The 23986-nt window shown below is 46.8% G+C and overlaps 1 protein-coding gene across 1 annotated transcript in view; it reads left to right on the plus strand.

Annotated features, from left to right (window-relative positions):
- The window catches only part of RXFP1 (relaxin family peptide receptor 1), a 267825-nt gene that overhangs the window by 241154 nt on the left and 2685 nt on the right, over positions 1–23986 (plus strand). Inside the window, 2 exon segments of the mRNA XM_029603880.1 lie at positions 9054–9464; positions 17081–17299. Coding sequence (XP_029459740.1) covers positions 9054–9464; positions 17081–17299 — 630 coding nt within the window.

Consider the following 23986-nt stretch of genomic DNA (forward strand, 5'->3'; position numbering starts at 1 on the left):
CGATGGGAGGGCCGCCGTGAGCGAAGGAGGTGCGGCTGGCGCTGCGGATGGTGGCCGTGCAGGGACGGAGGGGTTTCGGCAGGGCGTGGAGGAGGCGGGGCCGGGCAGGCGCAGGGCTGCGCGTGGGTCCCGATCGCGTTCGCGCTCCAGGGGGGGCGGCAGGGGCAGGGGAGTTCGCCGGCCGGGCGCGCTTTCGGGGGGTGCTAGCGGATCAGGGCCTTGGTGCCAGATGGGGGCGGGGTCGGACGGCCTCGTGGCGGGTGTGAGCGCTATGCGTGCCGAGAGGGGGGCGGCTGGGCCCGCGTTGGGGGCGGGGCCTGGTTCCGTGGGGCTTGGGGATCAGGTCTGGCGGGGGTCCTGCCAGGAGGGCCGCGTGGGGCTGGGCTTTTGCTAGGAGGGCCTGGGGCGGACGTGGATTGGGAAGCAGGAGAGTGGCAAGGGGCGGGCGACGAGGAGCCCTGGTGGAGGTGGTCTGGGGTGTCTCGGCGTTCCCCTTCAGGGTGGCGACAGGAGAGGCATGCCGTGGCTCGGGGGCTCTTACAGTCGGGCCGCCGGTCGATGCCTGATAGGGGTGGTGGAGAGGTCTCAGTTGAGGGGCGCGAGGCGCCGGTTCCTGCAGGTTCTGAGCGGGTCTTGTCTTCTGGGACGCTCTCTGTAGTAAGGGGTGCCGCGGCTGGGGGCCTCTATCGGGGGACCCCGAGGCGGGGGAGGACGGGATTTGGGGTGCGAGGGGTTGGACAAGGGTTGGGTACGGCGGGGGGTCCTGCCGTGAGGGGGAGGGGAGGGTCAGTCGGCTCTCGGGCGGTTCCTCTTCCTGTGCCTGCTGTTGATTCTTCGCAGATGGTCTCGGAGGAGGCCGGGGGGGATGGCCCCGGTACATCAAGGTGTGAGGCCTGGAGGAACGAGGCTGCAGCCGCGGAGCGGCGGGCGATGGAGCGGTCCGTTGTTCCGGGAGTGGCGGCAGTCAGTGAGTTTCCCCATGGTGAGTTTCTCCTTTTCCCTGACGATGGGTGGGGGAAGGTGGCGGTGGATCCGGTGGCATCGCCTGAGCGGAACGAGTGGGGCCTGAGAAAAGGGGGTGCGGAGTGGGTTCGAGGATCGAGTGGGCGTGGGTTCGGCAGCTGGTAAAGCCCGTGCAGCGTCTCGCAAGAAATCCAAGTCTAAACGGCGGAGGGGGCGGGACAGTTCCTCGGAGTCGACCTCCTCTTCCTCGTCTTCCTCCTCATCCACATCTTCGGATTCGGCGGCAGGGGTGTTGCCCGGTTCCAAGGCCGGGGAGGCTTCTTGTGGTGCCCCGGCGCTGGTTACTTTTTCTGAGCTGTGGGAAGAGGTTCCCAGGGCGCTCCGGCGGAAGATTCGGCGCCGCAAATTTATTGATATATTTCAATTATTGGAGGGGCGTCGCGGAAAGCGGAAGAACAAAAAAAAACGCGGGAAGAGCGAGCGCTTTCCGGGAGTTCAGGCGAAGGTGGCTCGGAACAGTCACAACTGGATTCGGTCTTTTCTGCGCCTGGCGAGTGTGATTGGGCATCGCGACCCTACGCAGTATGGTCCGATGTTGTCCTACGCTGACGCGATATTGGCCGCGAGTAAGACCTACGATGGGTGGTCGTGGCTCAATTATGACGAGCGTTTTAGAGATCGCATGGAGGAAAATCGGTTTATGACATGGGGCACACAGGATGTGGGTTTGTGGTTAACCCAAATGGCGTCTAAGGCTGCCGGGGGCGGGTCGGGGGCTGGCGGGACCGCAGGTGTGGGTGTGACTCGGCCCTTTCGCCAAGGGTTTCCCGCGCTCGGGGTGGGTAAGGCGGGGACAGGGGGCTCCGATGTTTGTTGGCGGTTTAACCGTTCCACGTGTTCATTCACGGACTGCAAATTCCGCCATGCCTGCGCCACTTGCGGAGCCGCCCACCCAGCGTCCAGGTGTGTCAAGCGTCAAAGCGATGGTTCTGCGGTCGCTTCCGGCGCCAAGGGTGTTGGGAAGTGAGGGTTTTGGTAGGGCGGACACTCCCGTCCGGATTGGTCCTATGCGTCCGTGGTTGCAGGCTTACCCGAGGCGTGATGGGCTGACTTGTTGGTGAGGGGTTTTACGGAGGGTTTCCGGATTCCGTGTTGGGATCGGGTCCCGGGGGGGGGTGGGGAGAATTGTCCATCGATTACCCGGTTGGTAGTGGTAGCGGAGAAAAAAAGTGCGCGCAGTGAGATCGCTTTGGGACGGATTGCGGGTCCATTCCCGGATCCGCCATTCAGCGGGTTGGTGTTTGTCCCCGTTGGCGGTAATCCCCAAGAGGGAACCAGGAAAGTATCATCTCATTTCATAATTTGTCTTCCCGGCGGGGGACTCCTGTGAACGACTTGTATCCCTAAGGAGCTTTGTGCGGTGCGGTATGCTTCCTTCGATTCGGCAGTGCGGGTGATCTTCCGTTGTGGTCCGGGTGCCTTATTGGCTAAAACTGATATTGAGTCGGCTTTTCGGCTGTTGCCGGTTGCACCCGCGGGATTTTCACCTACTGGGGTTTCGTTTTCAGGATTCCTTTTATTTTGACCGCTGCATGCCTATGGGTTGTTCGATCGCGTGCGCCTACTTTGAGGCGTTCAGCAGTTTCTTGCATTGGGTGGTGGTACGTCGGGCGGGGTCAGCGAATGTGGTTCATTATCTGGATGATTCTTTTTGCGGGGGTTGCAGGATCGGATGACTGCCTGTCTTTGTTGCGCTGTTTCAAGGAGGTTGCAGGCGAATTTGGCGTTCCGTTGGCGGTGGGTAAGACGGAGGGTCCATGTACTAAGTTGGTTTTTTTAGGATTGAGGTGGACTCGATAGCGATGGTTTCGCGTTTACCCAGTGACAAGGTGGTCAAGTTGCGGGACTTGGTGGGCCGGGCTTTGGCGCGGCCTAAGGTCACACTTTCCGAGTTGCAGTCGCTGGTGGGGAGTTTGAATTTTGCATGCCGGGTAATTCCCATGGGCAGGGCATTCCTGCGGCGCTTGACTAGGGCCATGGCTGGGGTAACGCGACCCCATCATAGGGTGCGAGTCACTGCTCTGATGAGGGAGGATTTGAGGTCATGGGATCGGTTCTTAGTGATTTTAATGGGACGATGCTCTGGCAGGATGATCGCTTTCTAATCACGAGCTTGAATTGTTTACTGATGCGGCGGGGGTCCTTTCGGCTTCGGCGCTTACTTTCAAGGTTCCTGGTGTGCAGCGGAGTGGCCCGTGGGGTGGATCGCAGCCGGAGTCACGAAGAATATTACATTCATTGAGCTGTTTCCGATCGTGGTGGCCTTGCATATTTGGGGCCCGCGGCTTCGGGACCGTAGGGTTGTCTTCTGGTGCGACAACATGGGGGTGGTTGAAGTCATTAATAAGCGAGCGGCCAAGTGTCCGAGGGTATCGGAGTTGTTGCGGGAATTGATCTTGTGCTGCATGACTTTAAACGTGACTATTTGGGCTCGTCATGTGCCGGGGGTTGCTAACGGTGTGGCCGATTCTCTTTCTCGTTTCAAGTGGGAGTTGTTTCGAGTATTGGCCCCCGAAGCGGATCCCTGTGGAGTTGCAGTGCCATCTTCCCTCTGGAGGTTCGGTTTCCCCAGGCCTGGACCCTGCTGCGGGCTTCATTAGCCCCGTCCACATGGTCAAGTTACGTGGCGGGCGCTCGGAAAGTGGCGGCCTTTCTCTCTGCGGCGGGGTGGGGGGGAGGTCCGGTGTCCGATGTGTTGTTGCTTCGTTTTCTGGAGTTTGTCCGGGCGGCAGGTTATTCGAAAGCGGCTGTGGGCAAGCAGCTAGCGGGGTTCTCCTTTTTTATGAGGGCCCATGGGTGGGGGTTCCCTGCGGGCAGATTTATTGTGCGTCGTGTTTTGGTGGGATGGGCTAGGGAAGTGGGGTGTCGCGTGGACGGGCGTTTACCGATCACTCACGATAACTTGTTGAGGTTGTGGGAGGCGTTGTCGGGCATCTGTTTCTCGTCGTATGAGACGTCATTATTTCGGGTGGCCTTCGTGTTTGCCTTTTTTGGGGCTTTTCGCATTAGCGAACTGGTGTCGCGGTCGGCGGTTAGCACGGACAGTCCGGGTTTATTGGCGCGACATGTGCGCGTCACTACTCGGTCCGTGGGGATCTTCATTCCTAAGTCCAAAACCGATCAGGGTGGCAAGGGGTTTGTCTATCGGGCTGCGGGCGGTGCCAGGTTTGCGTACGTGCCCTGTGTTCAACGCCGCGCGGTATTGCCGGTTGCGGGCCCAGTGTGGGGACCGTTTTTTGATTCATGAGGATCTTCGCCCGTTGACGCGGTTTCAATTCGAAAGGATTCTTCGCGAGGCGTTGTCCGTCGGTGGGTTTGGAAGTCAGCCGTTTCGGGAACTCATTCCTTCCGGATCGGTGCGGCAACCGCGGCGGGCAGAGGCGGGCTTACCTGGGGCAGTGATTCAGCGAATTGGGCGGTGGCGTTCTAATGCTTATCAGGGGTATGTTCGCCCCGGCTCGGGGCGGTAGCGAACTGTATGACTCTTGTTTCTTTTCCAGGTGCAGACCGCAATGGGGAAGGCAGCGTGGATTGTGGGACATTCTTTACACCCACTGGGGCCCACAGACATGCTTGCGGCCAACCTTACGGGCCGCACTTGGGACTTACACAAGAGGGGGGCTCGGGTGCATTGGCTGGGAAGACGGGGCATGGTATGGGATGAGTTGATCCCTTGTGTGCGGGAGGCGCGGGAGCGGCTGGGGCTACCGCGGGCAGTGGTAGTTCATTTGGGGGGCAACGATTGGGGTAAGTTGCCCGCCAAGCAGTTCATCAGCATGGTCCGAAAGGATCTCATGATGATTTCTATGCTGTTACCATCTGTCGTGGTGTGTTGGTCTGATATTTTGATAAGGCCTGCTGAATCGGATAAGGTGATTGGCGTCGGAGTCGATCAAAAGCCAACCAGCAGATTGGGGCCTGGTTGGTGCGGCTGGGTGGCAGGCACATTCGTTATGAATGGTCCTGGGGGTCGGTAGCAGGGTTGTTTGGAAAGGACGGTGTACACCTTTCGTTTCTAGGGATGGACTTATTCCTCAATTCGATTCAGGAGGCCTTAGAGGAGTTATTCCCTTTGTAATTTTGGCCGCATCTTTGGGGGGTCACAGACATTTCATGTCTGTGTCTATGGCGGATGGCCCGAGCCAATGCTGATGGTACACTGTTTATATATTGATGAGATGTTGGATTCACGGGACGAGTTAAAAGAGATGTACTACTGAGGAGTGCTTTGGTGGTGGACTCCTTGCTAGAAGGTGGCGGGAGTCATTCGGCAGGCCGGGCTACTTGCTAGATGGCGGCGGTGGCCCACTGGGTTGGCTCCTTTGCTGGAAGGTGGTTGGAGTCTGAATCTGGTGAGGAGGCAAAAGGCGAGCCGAGCGGCTGGTGGAGAGTCGTCTTGCTAGAGGAGTGGCGGACGGCTGGAAGATTGTTGTTGTTGATTTTGTAATGTTATTGGGGCTCGGGCCTCCAGGTTATTATTAAAGCTGCGGCCTTGTTAAACCCAAACCCCCGTTGTCTGTGATTATTGAGGAATGTAAAAGGGTGGATGTGAGAGAGTGATGTCCTGGATGCCCGTATTATAAGTAGGTTCTTCCTGAGACCAGGAGAATGGAAATAAAATCAAGGAATCAAGGAATTTTCAAAATAATTTTCGAAATAGTATGTTAATCAGTGTGGCACTCCTGTTGCGGATCTCATGATGACTTCCTTCAACACAACCCTCTTAAGATTCTTCAGTCATGGGATATGCTACTATGAGTTTTGAAAAGATAAAAGCAAACACAGCAGAGATTATTTTACTAGTGCCCTGTAGACTCAGACATTAATGGATTGCAGACTTGTTAGACCTAAAGGGAAAGGAACCTCTCATCAAGCTGCCAGATAAAATGGATATAACAAGTCTAAGAATCATCCAACCATACCATATCTGAAATGGACAGCTTAGAAATTGAGAGGAAAGCCCTGGAATTTAAGGGCTAGTCTGACAGAGTCATTTCTGGCTTGTTAGATGCAACGAAGGCCTCTACAAACAGGCCTATTATTTTAGTTGTAAGGGCTTTGCAAATTGGTGTAAGACAGATAAGAGCCTTAAAGGCAATGGCAATGTTTTGGGGTTTTCTGTTTCAAAGCATAGATTCATGTGACTGCTATTTCTAATATGAGAATTCTGATTGCTGTAAAGACCTTGTCTTTGCAGCCTGTCAAATCAAATTTTTTAAGGCTGCAAAAGCTTCAGTATCTCAAGTAATAAGGCTGCTGCCTACTTGGAGTTTGAGCATTGCATTGACAGCTCATATGGAGCCATCATTGTTTAGATTAAATGTCTCTATTTTTTGACAATTGAGGTAGCAAGTTTGGTTGCAATTTGCTCAGCAAAAAAAGTAAGTGAATTGAAAGCTATTTGGATAGCATTAGGACCAGGAGTAGACAACTATTAAAAGCCAATCAAGCTTTGGAAAATATTGAGGTCAAAATTCAAAGCCAGTTAGATTGATAACTCACAAGTTATCCATTTAAATGTTTAGCTTTGAATATTTTCCTTAAGATAGATAACAAAGGGATAGTGAGCTGAAAACTTTACTCTGAGCTTGCTAATTCTTCCTGCCATGAGTCACAGATTTGAAAAACAAAATTGATGAGATTCATCAGCAAAATAAAAAACTCTAAAAAGGTGAATTTTAAAAGCCTTATGCGCACCAAAGTCGGGAGATACATGAGTGTCTTGGGCCGGTGCATGTTGTGCAAATTTTAAGAAGCACTCAATAATGCGCGTATCTCCCGGTATGTGCACAAATCAAAAGTTTAAAAAAAGGGGCATGGGCATGGTCTGGGCAGGACATGGGCATTCTGGGAAGGTCACTTGAAATGTGCACATAAGTATTTATGCACACAAGCATGCACTGGGGGTCCCATACTGCATAACTTTATTTCTGCTATGGACGGCATGTAAGTTTTAAAATAAAAAAATCTGGGCTAGTCAGCAGGGTTTGAAAGGTTGAGGCTAGTAAGGTAAAAGGGAGGCTATCTAGTTAGGGAGGTTAGGAAGTCCTATCCTTTACCAGGGCGAACTGGGAATGAACTGGGGAAATCAGTATTTGCATCAGTGCACGTGCCTGGCAAAATACCCCCACTTATGCCGTAGAGGCGGCATTTGTGCACACATGCATATATCCATATAAAAGTGCATACGTGCTGCCAATTTTATAACATATATGCATATAAGTGCGTATAGTATAAAATGGCCACATCCCTTGGCACGAGCTGGAATTTGTGTGTACAAGTTCATCTGCACAGCTATTTAAATGTTATCAGCCCAGAATAGTGTTATGTTCACAGCAGTAAAAGAAAACGCTGTGTTCCAGCAAATAAAAGAGTACAAATATAGGATTGACTGGCTTAAAAGAGGGGGTAGAAACTACATTTTCAGGTAACTTGGATGAAAAAATTCCTGCTATTGAGTAATATTTTGGAAAAAAGAAGTATGAACATAAATAGATGGATAAATATAGTGTGTTGAATGTTAAATCTAAAATAGGAAAAAAGCAATGTAAAATATTGTGTGGTTTAGATGCTACTGAGAAACCAGGTGGGACTTTTAGCATCTTTTTTTGTCTGACGCCGATGAGGATCTCATAAGAACCTTGATCAGAAAGAAGAGAATATTGATGCATGAGAATCAATTATATTTTTGTGAATTTGGCCAACGTAACCCAAAACAGGTGGGAAAAGGTTTTTGAGAGAATATTCTTGTACACTGAACTCCGAGATCCAGATATAGGTGCTTATTCCATTAATTTTTGGGAGGGGGTGGCAGAGGGAATGTTTCTTCCCTCTCCTTTGGGATTACAGCTCATTTAGAACTGGAGCCAAGTTCTGGCGCCATGAGCTTTCCTATGCAACTACTCTGATGTTTTTTCTCATCTAATGCCCACTCCCGATTCACCTAGCCCAGTCATTGTCATGACAATTCTCAGTTGGGGGCTATGCAGCATGCGTCCTTCCAGAAACGTGCAATCATAAGCCCTATATCTGGCCATTGCTGCTTAACGATTGGGACCCCCCTCCAGAGGCTGTGAACACTGCCCCAGCCAATCTGGGAGCAGATGATCTGAGCAGGGAATCAAATCCAGGGTCGGTCCTCGTTGTACTGCACGGCACTCCCACTAAGCCACCGAGCCTGCCATTACTCCATGATTTTGATGATGCTGGGCCATTTCTGAATAAAGAGTTTGTTAATTTAAAAAAAAGCCAGATTTCATCTGTTTCTAAACCATCTGAAGAGGATGAATCATCAGATGGTTTATTTATTTATTTATTTATTTATTTTTGGTTTTTATATACCGGAAGTTCCTGTATACAATACATATCACTCCGGTTCACAATTAACAGAGATAACTATCGCCGGGAAGGCGGTTTACATGGAACATACATGGAACATGGAACATATCGAATAAAGTGAACGGATAATCTATAATAAAGTACAATCTAATTTGAAACAACTGAAATTTGTTTAAAATTTAAAATTTCAGTTTACTTCAGGATATGTCCCCTGAAACAATGAGGAATTAATTGTTTCCGTTCTGGTCTAATTAAAAAGATTTGCTAAGACATGTGAAAGCTTCTTACTATATTATTATTCTTGAATCATGTTTATTATCTGGTGAGATATTTTGCATAATTGACTTGATGATTGTCTAGATTTAGTTTGAATTGGCTTTGAGGTATTTGCAACATTAATATTCATTTATGATCTTCTTAAGCTCCTCATGCTTATAATGTGTAATTAATTGTATAAAATTGAATTGAGTTACAATTGTATTATATTTTGCTCAGTTCTTTCTCCCCACATTCTCCCCCAAATTAACTATGAGCATGCTTATACTTTAATTAAGTGATTTTTCTTCCTTTTTGATGGGATGGAAAATTAATTTGATAGTATAATAATATTTTATGTCATACAACAAGAATAATAATTTAAAATTTATTTTTTTAAATGTGCACCTAATTGTTGAAAAATGTCACCCCTCCAGGTGCAGACTGTCTAATGGGCATGTACTTGTTTGTCATTGGCTATTTTGACCTGAGGTACCGTGGGGAATACAACAAGCATGCACAGTCGTGGATGGACAGCACCCAGTGCCAGCTGGTTGGAGCTTTAGCCATTCTGTCCACTGAAGTATCTGTTTTGCTTCTGACCTATCTAACGTTGGAAAAATACCTCTGCATAGTTTACCCTTTCAGGTGCTGGAAGCCAGGAAAGTACAGGACGGTGGCCATTTTGATTCTGATCTGGATTATTGGCTTTGCAGTGGCTTTCATCCCACTGAGCAACAAGGAATTTTTTCAGAACTACTATGGGACTAATGGGGTCTGCTTCCCTCTGCACTCAGAGCAGTCAGAAAGTACAGCGGCACAAATTTACTCTGTCTTTATTTTCCTGGGTAAGAGCTTAGCCTTTTTCAATGTTAACAAGTGACACAAAAAAAGCCCCGATAAGTCAGAATGTTAATATATGTATATGTATTGTTATTATAATTAATCGCATTTTTGAGAGAAACTCACCCAAGGTTTTCACAGCATATTAAATGAACAGTGCGATAACAAAGTGGGGGGTAGGTATTAAATAGAAGAGGATTGATAAAATAATTAAATAGCAATCAACTAGTATCTATAAAGGTAGGCAAAGCAAAGAAAGTAGCCTGTCCTAAGTAGAAGATATTATAGACAGTAGCAAGGTGCAGTGACCCAAAAAAAAAATGGGTCAGATACACATGCATTAATAGCATGACAAGGTTCTTGCCATACTTGCTGTGGTTGCAGAGAGGGTAGGATGGGGTAGGAAGTAGAGTTAATGGATTTCAGTTTCATATTGGTATTCCTGTAGGGCACTTTGTTTGGTAAATTGGCTATAACTAAGGTAGATTGATCAGAAGTTTAAATGCCTGATGGAAGAGCCAGGCTTTCACCTGCTTCCAGAAATTATGGTAGGCCTTGAGTCCAGTGGAGCTCCTCTGGGAGAGAATTCCAGAAAGTAGAGGCTGACTCTGTGATGGTCTCATTGTCACATGACGGATCATTTGATTTCCTTCAGTGAGAGCATAAGAAAGTAAGTTCGTTGGAAAGATCTTAGAGTCCTGGACATAGTGAGGTTCATATTCGGTAGGCCAGTGAGCAACATAGTTATCCAGGTAAATATTCAGAACAAGTCTCCTGCTGAATATGCCTGGCTAAAATTGTCTGTATATAACTTTCTATTGATAGCTTTCACCGTGCCTCTGAATATACTCAGTTATAATTTCCTGGGTAAGTTGACCTTGATAACTTTGAACAAAACTGGCTATATTCAACATATGGCTAGTTAAGTGAAAAAATAAAAATCCTGCCAGGACAGAAGGGCTAACCCCTACCCCCTACTAAAAAAAATTTAAAAAAAATAAATATTGGCTCACAGCATTCAATTCCCTCCAACCCTCACCCAACCACCCCCCCCCCACCCCCCCCCCCCCCCCCCCCCCCCCCACCCCCCCAAAATAAAATTTTAAAAAAATTGCAGGCCTGGCTCTATGCCATCACAGCCACTGCAACTGGAACCACCCGAAAACCCTGTAAGTCTGCCAGGAGTGCGGTAGATTCTCTCAGCTCCCGGAAGGATTTAACATTGCTCTACTGACTTAATCCGGTTAAAAGTGTGCTGGTTATAGGAGCAGGAAATTTAAATGTTTGGGTTTGTCCAGGTAACTCAAAAGTTACTTGACCAAACCCCTTTGAATAATGATCACAATGTGTGTAGCTAGCTTGTCTGTTAAATACTCAGGATGTTTCTTCATGGCCCTTAAAGACCAGAACTTTAAATTTGGGTTTGTAAAGTACTGGAAGCCAGTGAAGATTTTGCAGAATAGGTGTGATGTGGTCTTGTCATTTGCCTCCATCTAACATTCATGCTGCATTCATGTGGGTGGGAAAAATTACTGAGGATTGCCACCAGCAGTAAGAGTCCTATATTGGTTTGGTGCAGGAATGAGGGGTTCGCCAAGATAACATCCCTTTCACTTTCAGCAGGGGGTGGAACATGAAAATATAAATAGGATGCAGGCATGCTTAAAGAGCCATGCTTCCTGTAACACAGCTTTATAAACATGCCCACACTCTGCTTATAATTGTATTAACACATTGGATACTAAAGCCAATAAAATGCATGTACTATTTTTGGGAGGTAACCCAAGATAACCTCCAAAATTAACATGCTTTACATGCATAAACTCCTTAGTCTACCACACACAATCAAGAGTCTCTCTGGAATAAATCAGGGCAGAGCCAGAAATCTAGAATAGGGAGCTGAGTTCCAGCCACCTTTAATAGAAAGTGGAGAGCCAAAGGCTGATATAAATCCAGAAATATTTATTCGCCTCAAAGTTTGTTTACCTGTTTTTAATCACCTAAAAAATCCCAAATTGAATTTAACCAAGTACCAATGAACAATTGATCATTACGTCAAGTTTTAATTTAAAACTTGATAAAAATAGTATTATTTATCATATGTAACTTTTGAAATATTGTACAGAACACAGAGGATAAGGAGAAATTACTACTTACCTGATAATTTCCTTTCCTTTAGTGAAGGGTAGGTCAATCCCAATGAGTGGGTTATACACCTCTGCCAGTAGATGGAGACAGAGCAAAGGTTGATGTCATGGCTATATTCCTGCCCCGACATCAGCCCCCAGTATTCTCTTGAAAAGCCAAATTGTGGACAAAACTGATTATATTTGAACATTATAAGCAACAAGCAACTATTCATGTTTCTCAACCAACAGAAACACTGAGCTCAGCCAAAAGAAATAACATATCTAGCAAGAAGAGCAGGAATCACACTCTATATAGCTCACCTAAGAAAGGCTAACCACAAATTCAAACACCAGCAAACGGGAGCAGGTTTCACTAAAGGAAAGGAAATCATCAAGTAGGTAGAAATTTCTCCTTCCTTAGCATTCGGGTAGGTCAATCCCATTGACTGGGATGTAACAAAGCTAATCTCAAAAAGAGCAGGAGGTTGCCAGCAGTCCAGTCAATACTGCCCGCACGAATGCGGCATCTGCCCTAGCCCTAACATCCAAGCAGTAACGCTTAGAGAAGGTGTATAAACATGACCATGTCGTCATTTGGCAAATTTGAGCAGGTGACAACAAACGAAGTTCCGCCCACGATATCGCCTGAGCCCTTGTGGAATGTGGTCTAAACTTTTTCAGTAAGGTAACCTCAGCAGCCACATAATCTGCCATAATGACTTCCTTAACCCAGCAGGCAATTGTTGGCTGCATCACCGGTGCTCCCTGCTTACCTCCACCATGGAGCACAAACAGGCAATCAGACTTCTGAACAGTTTTAGTCATGTCCAAGTACCACAGCAAATAATGCTTGATGTCTAAGGAGCATAAAAGGCGGTACTCAGCTTCATCTCTGACACTGTCCAAGGCAGAAGAGATAAGGACTGATTCAAATGAAAGACCAAAACCACTTTGGGCAAAATGGAGGGCATAGTCTGAAGTTGACCTCACCTGAAGTCATATGGAGAAAAGGTTCACAGCAGGAAAGAGCCTGCAGCTCAGAGACCCAACATGCCAAACAGATTGCTACCTGAAAAACTGTTTTCAAGCTAAGCAGCCACAAGGAAAGAGTACGCAGAGGTCAAAAGGTCAGACCTGCCAAGAACTTAAAGACCAACTTAAGGTCCCACAGAGGCACCGGAAGCCGCAAATGGGGGGCGAAGATGCTTAACTCCCTGCAGAAAACGGGACACATCCAAATGGGAAGACAAAGGCCCTTTGACTCTTCCTCTATAACAAGCCAGGGCTACAACTTGAACCTCCAAGGTGTTAAGGGCCAAACTCTTAAGCAAACAGTCTTGTAAAAATTCCAAAATCAATGGAATATCCACTCTGAGCGGTTGAGTACCTCTCTCAAAACACCAGGCTTCAAAGACCCTCCAAACTCTAACATAGGCTAGAGAAGTAGAAAATGTCCAGGCCCGAAGAAGAGTGGAAATTACCACGGGCGAAAAACCCCACTTCAACAACTGAGTCCTTTCAATGGCCAAACCATAAATCAGAATCGACCCAGATCGTCGTGCCTATCAGAGGCCAGGGTGAAAATACAGAGAGAAGCACATCGCGTGGCCACTCCTGATCAAGAGCGTCTATGCCCATCGCTTTTGGATCCCGCCTGCAACTGAAGCATGGAAACTTTGTGTTGTTGAAAGTCGCCAACAGGTCTATATCCAGTAGGCCCCAGTGGTTCACCAGGAGCAGAAAGGCCTCGTCCACTAGCTCCCATTCTCCTGGGTCCAAGTTTCTCCTGCTCAGGAAGTCAGCTCTGATATTATACTTTCTGGCAATGTAGGAGTCATATATGCCTAGAAGATATTGCTCTGCCCACACCACGAGCACATCTATGTCCTCTGACACCAGTTAACTCTTGGTTCCACCCTGATGATTGATGTAAGCCATCGTTGTCACATTGTCGGACATTATCCAGACCGCCAAAGCTTCTAACCACTCAGTGAACTACAGGCATGCCAACCAAACCTTTCATGCCTCCAGTCTGTTGATGTTCCACTGCTGCTCTGCTGCATTCCAGCACCCTTACACCAACTCCTGACAGTGAGAGCCCCAGCCTTGGAGGCTCACATATGTCATGAGTACCAACCAATCCAGAGTCATCAGGGAATTCCCTTCCTGAGATGGTCCGCATGAAACCTCCACTCCAAATGGGATCTCACCTCTAATGGAAGGAGTAACCTCATTCCATTGTTCTGTGACTGCAGACTCCATCGGGAGAGCAAGGTGCACTTCTAATGCAGCAGCCATCAACCCAAGGATCTGTACATGAGACCACACGGTCGGACGAACAGAGTTCCTCAGGGATCAAACTTACAGCATCAACTCTGCCCTACCTTGTATCGAATTGAAACCTGAGATACCCCAGGGTTTCAAATGGCTGCAAATTGCTCTTGGCCAGATTCACCACCCAGCCTAGATCCTGTAGCAAGGAAACCACCCTGTGGGAAGCACGAAGACTCTTTTCCAGTGCCTTGGCTTGAATCAACCAGTTGTCCAAATAGAGGTGAACTAGAATTCCTTCCGAAGGGCCACCACTACCACTACCATGACCTTGGAAAAAGACCTGGGAGCTGTGGCTAGTCCAAAAGGCAAGGCCTGAAACTGGTAATGACGATCCAGGATAGCAAATCGCAGGAACCGCTGATGTTCCTATTGGATGAGAATATGCAGATCCAGAGACATGAGGTACTCTCCTGCTTGGACTGTCATTATGATAGAGTGCACCATTTCCATCCTGAAATGCGCGACTTGTAGATGACGTTTGATGCCCTTGGGATACAATATGGCCATAAACAACTCTACCTTTTTGGGCACAACAAAATAAATAGCATACTGGCCCATATTTTGCTGCGATTTTGGCCCATATTTCACTGCAGTAATCACTGCTTCCAGATTCAACAGCTGTTGTAACGTTGCTTCCACTTCTATCCTCTTTTGAGTGGAATTGTATGGCGAGAACATGAAAAGGCATCTGGAGGAATGCAAAGAAATTCTAGAGCATGCCCATTCCAAATCACTTCAAGAACCCATTGATCCAAAGTAATCTGGACCCACCTGTGATAAAACCATGATAGGTGTCCACCTATCTCCTGCACCACCAGGTGAGCCTGCACACCTTCATTGGGAAGACAGGGGGGCTCCACCTCTGGAGCCTGCATCCTTTTGAGGAGCTCGGGGGTGAAAGGACTGAGGCTTGCGGAAAGGACAGGATCTCTGGCAAGAACCTCCCATATAAGGCCAAAAACACCAGTGGTCTCGGGAGCAGCCAGTTTCCCAAAAAGACCGGGCAGCGGGTTTCTTGTCCTCTGGCAAATGAGGGACCTAGGTCTCTCCCCATTTACTTACCATTTTTTCCAATTCACTGCCAAACAAAAGCGAGCCTTTGAAGGGTAGATTTTTAAGGTTGGACTTTGAAATAGTATCTGTGGACCAGTTGTACAGCCACAGCTGCTGCTGATCACAATAACTGAAGCAGCTCCTCTGGCAGCTATGCGTATTAAGTTACAGCCCACATCAGCCAAGAAGGTGGCCCCCGGTTCTGTCATAGATCCAAACTTGGACCCAGTGCTACGAGATTCTTGACAAAGACACAAGGTAGCCCGAGCTACCAAAGCGCAACAAGAAGCAATTTGCAAGTTCATTGTTATACCCTCAAAGGCTTGCTTAAGGATAGTCTCAATCCTCCTATCCTGAGCATCCTTCAGTGCCACACCTCCCTCTACTGGGATGGTAGTACCTTTCGTGACAGAACACATTAAAGCATCCACCCTAGGGAAACAGTTGCTCTCTGGCCAAGATGCATCCCCCTTTAAAAGACACTTCTGGCACACTCCATTCCAGATCAATCAACTCTTGGATTGCATCCAAGAGGGGAAAGAAAGAAGAAGCCTTGCGCAGGGTGACCAAAATAGGATCCTTCTTCTGCATTCCTAAGGTCAGGCCCAGCCACTCTGAGGGTCTTCAGAGTCTGAGATATCAAACCTGACAACTCATCTCTCTGAAAAAAATGGAGAAGAGTTCTATATGGCTCCAAATCTCAGGGAATTTCCCCTTCCTCACCAGAAGAGCCTGCCCCATCATCATCGGTATCTCTCCTCACTTCACAGATCTCCCCAGAGACATGAGCAAGACAGCCGAATGCGAAGGAAACAGACCTTTCTCCTGCTGTCTTCCTTTTATTATCTTTTTTTTTTAATTAAAAAAAGTTTTATCAGAGCTTAGCCCTCCATGGCTGAGAGCAGGAATGGGTCCCAGCTATGGGGGAAGAGGGCTAAAGCCTTCACCACCAAGCCTCTCTCGGCCTGCAACTGCTAATTGGAATTTAGATCCATACCACTCAAGGCTACCAGACTGAAGACACTCTACTGAGGGAGGGACCGCATGGTATCACCTCAGGAGGCAAGTAGTGCTACATAGACATCTCATCTTTCCATTATCTCCTTTACAACTTTCTTCTTTTCTTTTTCTTTAACTCACAGGCAATCCCCCGAAGGAAAATGCATGTCCACCATCTGCTGGGGTCATGTCAGGGTGGGACTATATAGCCATGACATCAGCTTTTGCTCCATCTCCATCTGCTGGCAGAGGTGCATAACCCACTTTTTGGGACTGACCTACCTGAATGCCAAGGAAAACTTTTCCATGCAGCCTACCACATCATTTAATACAATGTAACACATACCTGCACACATAGATATACAAATTCCAAGAACACATTGAAAATGGTACACAATGACAGGGTAGTATTTCACCTTTTTTTTTTTTAACATTCCGATTATGACATGTCTTTACATAATCATTCTGGTGATACTACATCAACTCTACTATCTGTAACGGGTCTTGAACTGCCTGGCTGGAAAGGCATTTCATAAATAAACTATTGTGATAATGAAGAGCAATATGCAGATCTTTTCAGTAAAATGTTGTCAATATCTGATCTTTAAAAGGTCTGGACAAATTTCTGGTGGACAGGTACATTAACGATTAATAGCCAAGTAGACTTGAGGATCACCATCTCTTCTGTAGGAGAGCAAGAAGGAAGGCATTTCCTTATTTGGATCTACTGGGTACTTCCAAGTGACCAAGGCTGGCCACTGTCAGAGGCAGGATGTTGGGCTCAATGGGCCACTGGCTGCCTCCTCTAATGGCGCTTTCACTTTCCTGAGATACTCAAGTGCCCCAGGAAGACCCTCCAACACATCACTCGTTCTTATTACATAGTTAATAGCAGCTAGAAAGGTTGAGAGAAGAGAGTTACTGAGTCCAACCTTCTTCTGTTTCACACCTAACTTTTACTTGATAATCCAGATGCAAGTGAGGAAAACACACACTCTGTGCGTTTGTAGTCCCTTCAATAGCATTCTAGCTTCTGTATCAATGCTTTTCTGTAGGATCTAGCTACATCATCACACCCTATCGTTTCCTTTTTTTTCGTTGAACAGGAGTAAATTTGGCAGCTTTTATCATCATTGTGTTTTCGTACAGCAGTATGTTTTACAGTATCTACCAGACTGCCGTTACAGCAACAGAAATCCAGAATCATATTAAAAAGGAGATGACTTTGGCAAAGCGCTTCTTCTTCATTGTATTCACCGATGCGCTCTGCTGGATCCCCATCTTTATACTGAAACTGCTCTCATTACTTCAAGTGGAAATACCAGGTGGGCTCTTTTTGTTTTTTTTCAGTTTCTCTCCGACATAATTTACCATGCCTTACATTTTTAAGATTCATGTTTCTGTACAAAAAAAAAACAAAACTCACAGAAGAATTGTCTGTTTATTTTAAAGCCACAGCCCTATCTCCATGTCAGTTTATATCTGGCCTTAGCAGAGTCTTTCAACCTCTGTTTTGTTGTGCTATTGGTTAACAGAACCTTCTTCAGGCTGGAGCAAGGCCTGATCCAGTTATAAAATGCAAGGCTTGTCATAGTCCCTGTGCTCTCTAAAAACCTGCCAACACTATGCTGTCCTAGCAACAGGGACCATGAATGGCACTAGCAGCTTCCCCTCATTTGAAAGAAGTGAAGCCATTGTGTCTGACCCACTGCAGCAGGGGTGGCCAGCTACAGTCATCAAAAGCCACAAACAGGCCTGGTTTCAGGATGTTCATAATGCATATGCATGACATAGATTTGCTTATAATGGAGGCAATACATATAAGCAAGCTTGCTTACCGTAATCAGTGTTTCCATAAATAGCAGGATGAATTAGCCATGCTTTCTGGGAGTGTCGACGCGACCGGAATAGGCGGAGTTTCTCTCAAGTAGTGACAGAGTTTTTGACTCTGTGCGTCTGCACGGTCATCTTCCCGCGCGATTCCATTTTTTCTCCTCAGTCTCTTTGTAACCAAGGAAGTTGTATAGTAAAAAAGTATTTAGTAGTAGTGGACTGTCTAGGGAGGTGGGAGGGATCGCATGACTAATTCATCCTGCTATCTACGGAAATACCATTTACGGTAAGCAAACTTGCCTTTTCCCATTGATAGCAGGCTGAATTAGCCATGCTTTCTGGGAGTCCCAAGCTCCCGGGTTGTGTCTGCACAGGTGTGCTGTTTAAATTCAGGATGACAACCCATAAGTGGAGTAGACAGTCCTAAGTTTCAGTAAGTTTTGAGAAGACTGCCGTGCCAAGGGCAGCATCTGAAGAAGCTTGCTTGTCAATGCAGTTGTGAGTCATGAAGGTATATAAAGAAGACCAAATTGCTGCCTTGCAGATGTCTAGTAGCGGAACTCTTCGTAAATGGGCAATTGATGTCACCGTGGCACGTATTTGCTGGGCCCTTGGCTTGCTGCTAAGCGTGGTAGAGCATTTGTTAAAACAGAATTCTATGCATTGGCTCAACCAGTTCGCTATGGTTCTTTTTGAAACAGGTTGACCTGGTTTGTTTGGATTTAGGGGAAAGGAATAATTGAGATGGTCTGGATGGAGAATGTGTTCTCTGTTTGTAATAAGCTAAAGTTCTCTTACAGGCCAATGAGTGTAGGAGTTTATCATGATCATTATGATGAGACTTTGGTTTGAAGATTGGTAGCGTAATCATTTGATTAAGATGGAATGCTGTAACCACTTTCGGAAGGAAAGTAGGATGAGTGCGGAGAGTGACTTTGTCATGGTAAAATTCCAAGTAAGGAGAATAGTGAACTAAGGCTTGTAGCTCACTTACTCTTCATGTGATGTAATTGCTACACAGAAAACCATCTTCCAGGTTAGGTATTTTATGTGGCATGAGTCTAAAGGTTCAAAGGGAGAAGCCATGAGCTGTTCGAGCACAACGTTTAGATCCCATGGTACAGGAGGTTTCGTTACTGGCGGGCTTAAGTGTAGCATGCCCCGCAAGAATCTAGAGATTAACGGGTGATTAGAAATTGGAAGACCATGATGATAGTGGTGAAATGCTGCAATGGCGCTAATATGTACACAAACTGAAGAGTACACTAGACCAGAGAGATAGAGCGTATGAAGGTATTCCAGTAGTTGGGTCGAAGTAGATGAAAAAGGATCTAGGTGCCGTGGCTGGCACCATTGTGCATAACTATGCCATTTCCCCGCATAGGTACGTCTAGTCGAGGGTTTCCTAGATGCGAGCAGTATGTCTTCTAAATTTGAAGAGAGGCCCAAGTGGCTCAATACCTGCCTTTCAACCTCCATGCTGTCAGATGGAGGGATTGGTGCATTGGATGGCGGAGGGAACCTCCTTCCTGAGTTAACAGTTGTGGACGGTTCTCCAGGAGAATTGGTGGGCGTATGGAGAGTCGCATGAGATACACATACCATGGTGGAGCTATAAGGATCAAATCTGCTATGTCTTGAATGCATTTCTGAATCATTCTGGAGATTAGCGGAATGGGTGGATAGGCGTATAGCAAGCCCTCCATCCATGGAATGAGGAAGGTGTCCGGAGTGTAACGAAGTTTGCTTGGGTAAATGGAGCAAAATGTTCGTGTTTGTCGATTACTTTGAGTTGCAAAGAGATCGATTTTTGGGAAGCCTCAGTGTTGAAAAATGTTCTGAGCTACTTTGCGATTCAAGGTCTATTTGTGTGGATGAAAAATCCTGCTGAGTCGATCCACTGTGACATTGTCCAGTCCCAGTAGGTAAGTGGCATGAAGTGTTACTTCGTTCGCGTTCACCAAAAAAGTATGCAAAGGGCCTCCCAACATAGGGTCCATGAACCAGACCCTCCTTGTTTGTTTATGTAGAACATCGCAACTTGGTTGTCTGTGTATGCCATGAGGCTTTTATGACGGAATTGAGGAGAGAAGGTTTGGAGTGCTCTCCAGATTTCGCGCAGTTCCAGGAGCTTGATCTGGTATGTAGTCTCTTGAGGCGACCAGTAACCCTGAGTTTTTAGATCCAACAGATTGGCTCCCCAACCTTTTCTGGAGGCATCCGTCGTGAGTGTCAGTTGATGTGGAGGCAATCGAAAGGGAGCTCCCGAGGATAGTTTTTCGGGGGATATCCACCATTGCATATCCATGCGCATTTGTTTGGTGATTTGGATTTTGGTAGAGAGGGGTTGCAGGAACTGTGACCATTGAGTCTTTAGACCCCATTGTAGACATCACATGTGCAGTCTTGTAAATGGGACTACATGGATTGCTGTTGCCATGTGACCTAGTAATTGGAGGATTTGACGTGCCGGAGCATGGGATTGATTGAGTAATCTGTGAGCTAGGGCCAAGAGATTTTGAATTCTGTCCTTTGGAAGGTAAGCTCTCTCTTCTTTTGTGTCAATGAGAGCCCCGATCAACTGAAGTGTCTGGGTTGGCTGTAGATTGGACTTGTCGTAATTTATTTGGAAACCTAATGTCTGTAGACAATTTATCGTCTGGATCGTGTGTGCACGTAGAGTGGTTGGATCCAAAGCCACTAACAGCCAATCGTCCAGGAAGGGAAAGATTTGGATTGATAATTTCCTGAGGTGAGTCACCACCACCGTTAAACATTTCGTGAAAACTCTTGGGGATAAAGAAAGGTCAAAGGGCAGGACCTTGTATTGGTAATGTGCATTCAGGGCCTGGAAACAAAAGTATCTCCACGAAGAAGGGTGCATGGGTATATGGGAGTAAGCATCCTTCAGGTCTATAGAACATAGCCAGTCATTGGGTTGTAGAAGGGGAAGTATGTTTTTGAGAGAGGTCAGCTTGAACGTCTCTTTAGATGTGTTTGTTGAGGTTCCTTAAATCTAAAATTGGACGAAGGCCTTTGGACTTTTTTGGAATGAGAAAATAATGGGAGTAGAATCCCTGATTTCGTTTTGATAGAGGAAGTTTTTGAATGGATTTTTGGAGACGTAGGTTTCTTATTTCTTCTTGGAGAAAGGAAGCTTGGGATGATGTTCCCTTGAGAGGAGGCACATGGGGAATTTCTTGAGGTGTTATAAAATTTAGATGATAACCTTCTCTGATGATATCTAATACCCACGATCGGTAGTGATTGCTATCCAGTTGGTATAGAAGTGCTGTAGGTGACCTCCTATGAATAGTGGTGGGGATGGCTCGGGACAGCTCAAAAAGCCAGTGGTTGTTTCTGAGGAGCTGTTGTGGCTTGCTTTTGTGGACGTTGCTGTCAAAAGCGCCCACGAGATTGGTGAGGTTGAGACTGGAATCGTGGTTGAGTATATTGCTGAGGACGATAAGGATGGAAAGGCCTAAACAATGTCCTTGGGTACGATCGCCTTCTAAAGTTAGGGTAGAATTTCTTGTAGGAAGCGTGAGGATCTGTTGGTGCTGTAAGTGAAAGCACTGCAGAATTTTGTTCCTTTAGATGTGCAATGGTTTCAGCAAATTTATCGCCAAATAGGTTTTCTCCCATGCAGGAGATATCAGCCAATTTTTCATGAACATCTTCTCTTATCGAGCTAGCCCTCAACCAAGCTATTCTATGTGGTGCTATAGCTGCGGCAGCACCTCACGAGGTAGACTCGAAGGACTCAAACTGTCCTGAGCAAATGCCAAAGTCCTTCCTCCATGTCAGTGAAGGGTTGTATCAAGGAGTTGTCAGAGGCTAGGCAGAATGGACGCAGTTTTTGAAGTGTCTCAAAGAGGTATTGGATTATGTAAAACTGATGATGTTCAGTTTTGGTGGTTAACACCGAGGAGTGATACACCTTTCGTCCAAAATCATCCAAAGATTTATATTCTTTACTAGGTGGCGAATTAGCATGGAGTTTTGCTTTGGAGAGGGCAGACTCTACTACGATCGAGTTATGAGGTAATTGCGTGGAGTCGTAAAGAGTGGAGTTGCGCATTCTATATTTTAAATCTGTTTTTCTAGATGTTGGTCCAGTAGTAAAAGGTTTTTCCCTTCACCGGAGGAAGTGGTGAAGACCAGAACTGTGAAGGACTTCAAAGGGGCGTGGGATAAACACTGTGGATCCATAAAGTCAAGAGGCCACCAATGAAGAGTGGGTGACTCGCCAGAATGATGGCTACTGCCTGGACACAATACCCTTATTCAACAAACATACACATGCTTACTGTGACTCCAACATCGCTCTAAGCTTCAACAGCAAGAGGAAATGTGGAAAAAAGGATTTGCACTCACAAAGAGGGGAGTAGCTGGCTTGTTACGGCGGTTACTACCCCAAACCAAATAAGCCTGATACTTCACTTTCAATGCATATACAGCATAGCTCTCTGCTTCAACGGCAGGGGAGAAGAAAAACTGATACTTCACACATCCAGCAGAGCTCTCTGCTTCAATGGCAGGGGAGAAGAAAAAAGGGTTCGCACTCACAAAGCGGGGAGTAGCTGGCTTGTTACGGCGGTTACTACCCCAAACCAAATGTGCCTGATACTTCACTTTCGATGCATATCCAGCATGGCTCTCTGCTTCAACGGCATGGGAGAAAGACTGATACATCACGCATTTCCAGCATAGCTCTCTGCTTCAACAGCAGGGGAAAAAAAAAAACTGATGGTTCACGCATATCCAGCATAGCTTCAACGGCAGGGGAGAAGAAAAAAGGATTCGCAATCACAAAGCGGGGAGTAGCTGGCTTGTTACGGCGGTTACTACCCCAAACCAAATAAGCCTGATACTTCACTTTCAATGCATATACAGCATAGCTCTCTGCTTCAACGGCAGGGGAGAAGTAAAAACAACCAATAAGGGCTGTATAACATAGTCTGGGTAAAACAAATAAGCATGGGTGTAGCTTGCTTATTGCGGCGGTTACTACCCCTACTACCCCTAACTAATCAAGCTAGATATTTCACTTGGATGCAGCTCCATCACTGCTCTCTACATTAATGGTGGGGGTGGAAGGGAAATAGAACCAAGAGCTAAGAGAAACAGATAAGTATGAGAGAAAAAATGTGTGAAGCTTGCTGGGCAGACTGGATGGGCCGTTTGGGCTTCTTCTGCCGTCATTTCTATGTTTCTATGTTTCTATGTTTCCCAGATCTTGTGAAGTACCGAATTCAAAACTGTATGAGGGGGTAAAGCAGTAGGCTCTGGTGGCATTTCAAAAATTTTGACAATTCCCAGAACCTCTGATCTCGGATCTTGCCAGTTTCTATATTTAGGAGGCCACCCACCTTCTCAATAAACTTTGCATGTTAAGTTTTCCGGTGGGGAATAGGGTTCTGGAAGACCCTCTGGATGGTCAGAAGGTGTACCCGTGGATGAACTCGGTGAAGATGTTGACCACTGAGAGGTTGGGCTACCTGGACGTTCTTGGAATGGAGATGATATATGTGGTTGAGTAGGTTGTGACGGACCCGGTGCATCTGGGGGTGAAGATGGAGTTGTGGGTCGAGGGTGCACGGATTGTAAATCTTGAAACAACGCATTGAGTGCATTAGAAATTTGAAGCATAGCTTTTGATGCCAGAGGCAGCTGTGGCTGTAAAAGAAGAGGCAATTGAGAGAGTGCCGCCTACAGAAGGTCTTGAGATGTTGCTTTGTGAGGCATCACCACTGAGTGAAGGAGCTCTGGAGGATTTAGATCCTGGCAAGCGTTCAACTTCTATTTCAGAGTCTTCATCTGTTTGGCCCGAGGCAATAGAAAGGAAAGGTGCACAAAGTATGTGTTTGGTCTTTTGGGTCTTCTTTTGAGGTTGTTCTACTCCTGGGAGTGTTGTATGCTTCGAGGAAGGAGTCGTACGTGCCGGTGATGTAGTCTGTGCCGATGCACCGTATTTAGCCGTGTGTCATGTTGCGCAGATGTGCCGTGGTGCTTCGATGCACCATGGTGCTTTGATGCACCATGGTGTAACTTCTTTCGATGCTTCAGCTCCTGTTGCATTGATTTTGTTTTCGGCGCATGGGGGTGAATGGGAACAGATCCCTGTATCCCGAGGGGATTTATGAGGGGATTTATGAGGTATACCCTCGACCCCTTTT

Source organism: Rhinatrema bivittatum, chromosome 1 (assembly GCF_901001135.1).
Source record: "Rhinatrema bivittatum chromosome 1, aRhiBiv1.1, whole genome shotgun sequence".
Taxonomy (NCBI): Eukaryota; Metazoa; Chordata; class Amphibia; order Gymnophiona; family Rhinatrematidae; genus Rhinatrema; species Rhinatrema bivittatum.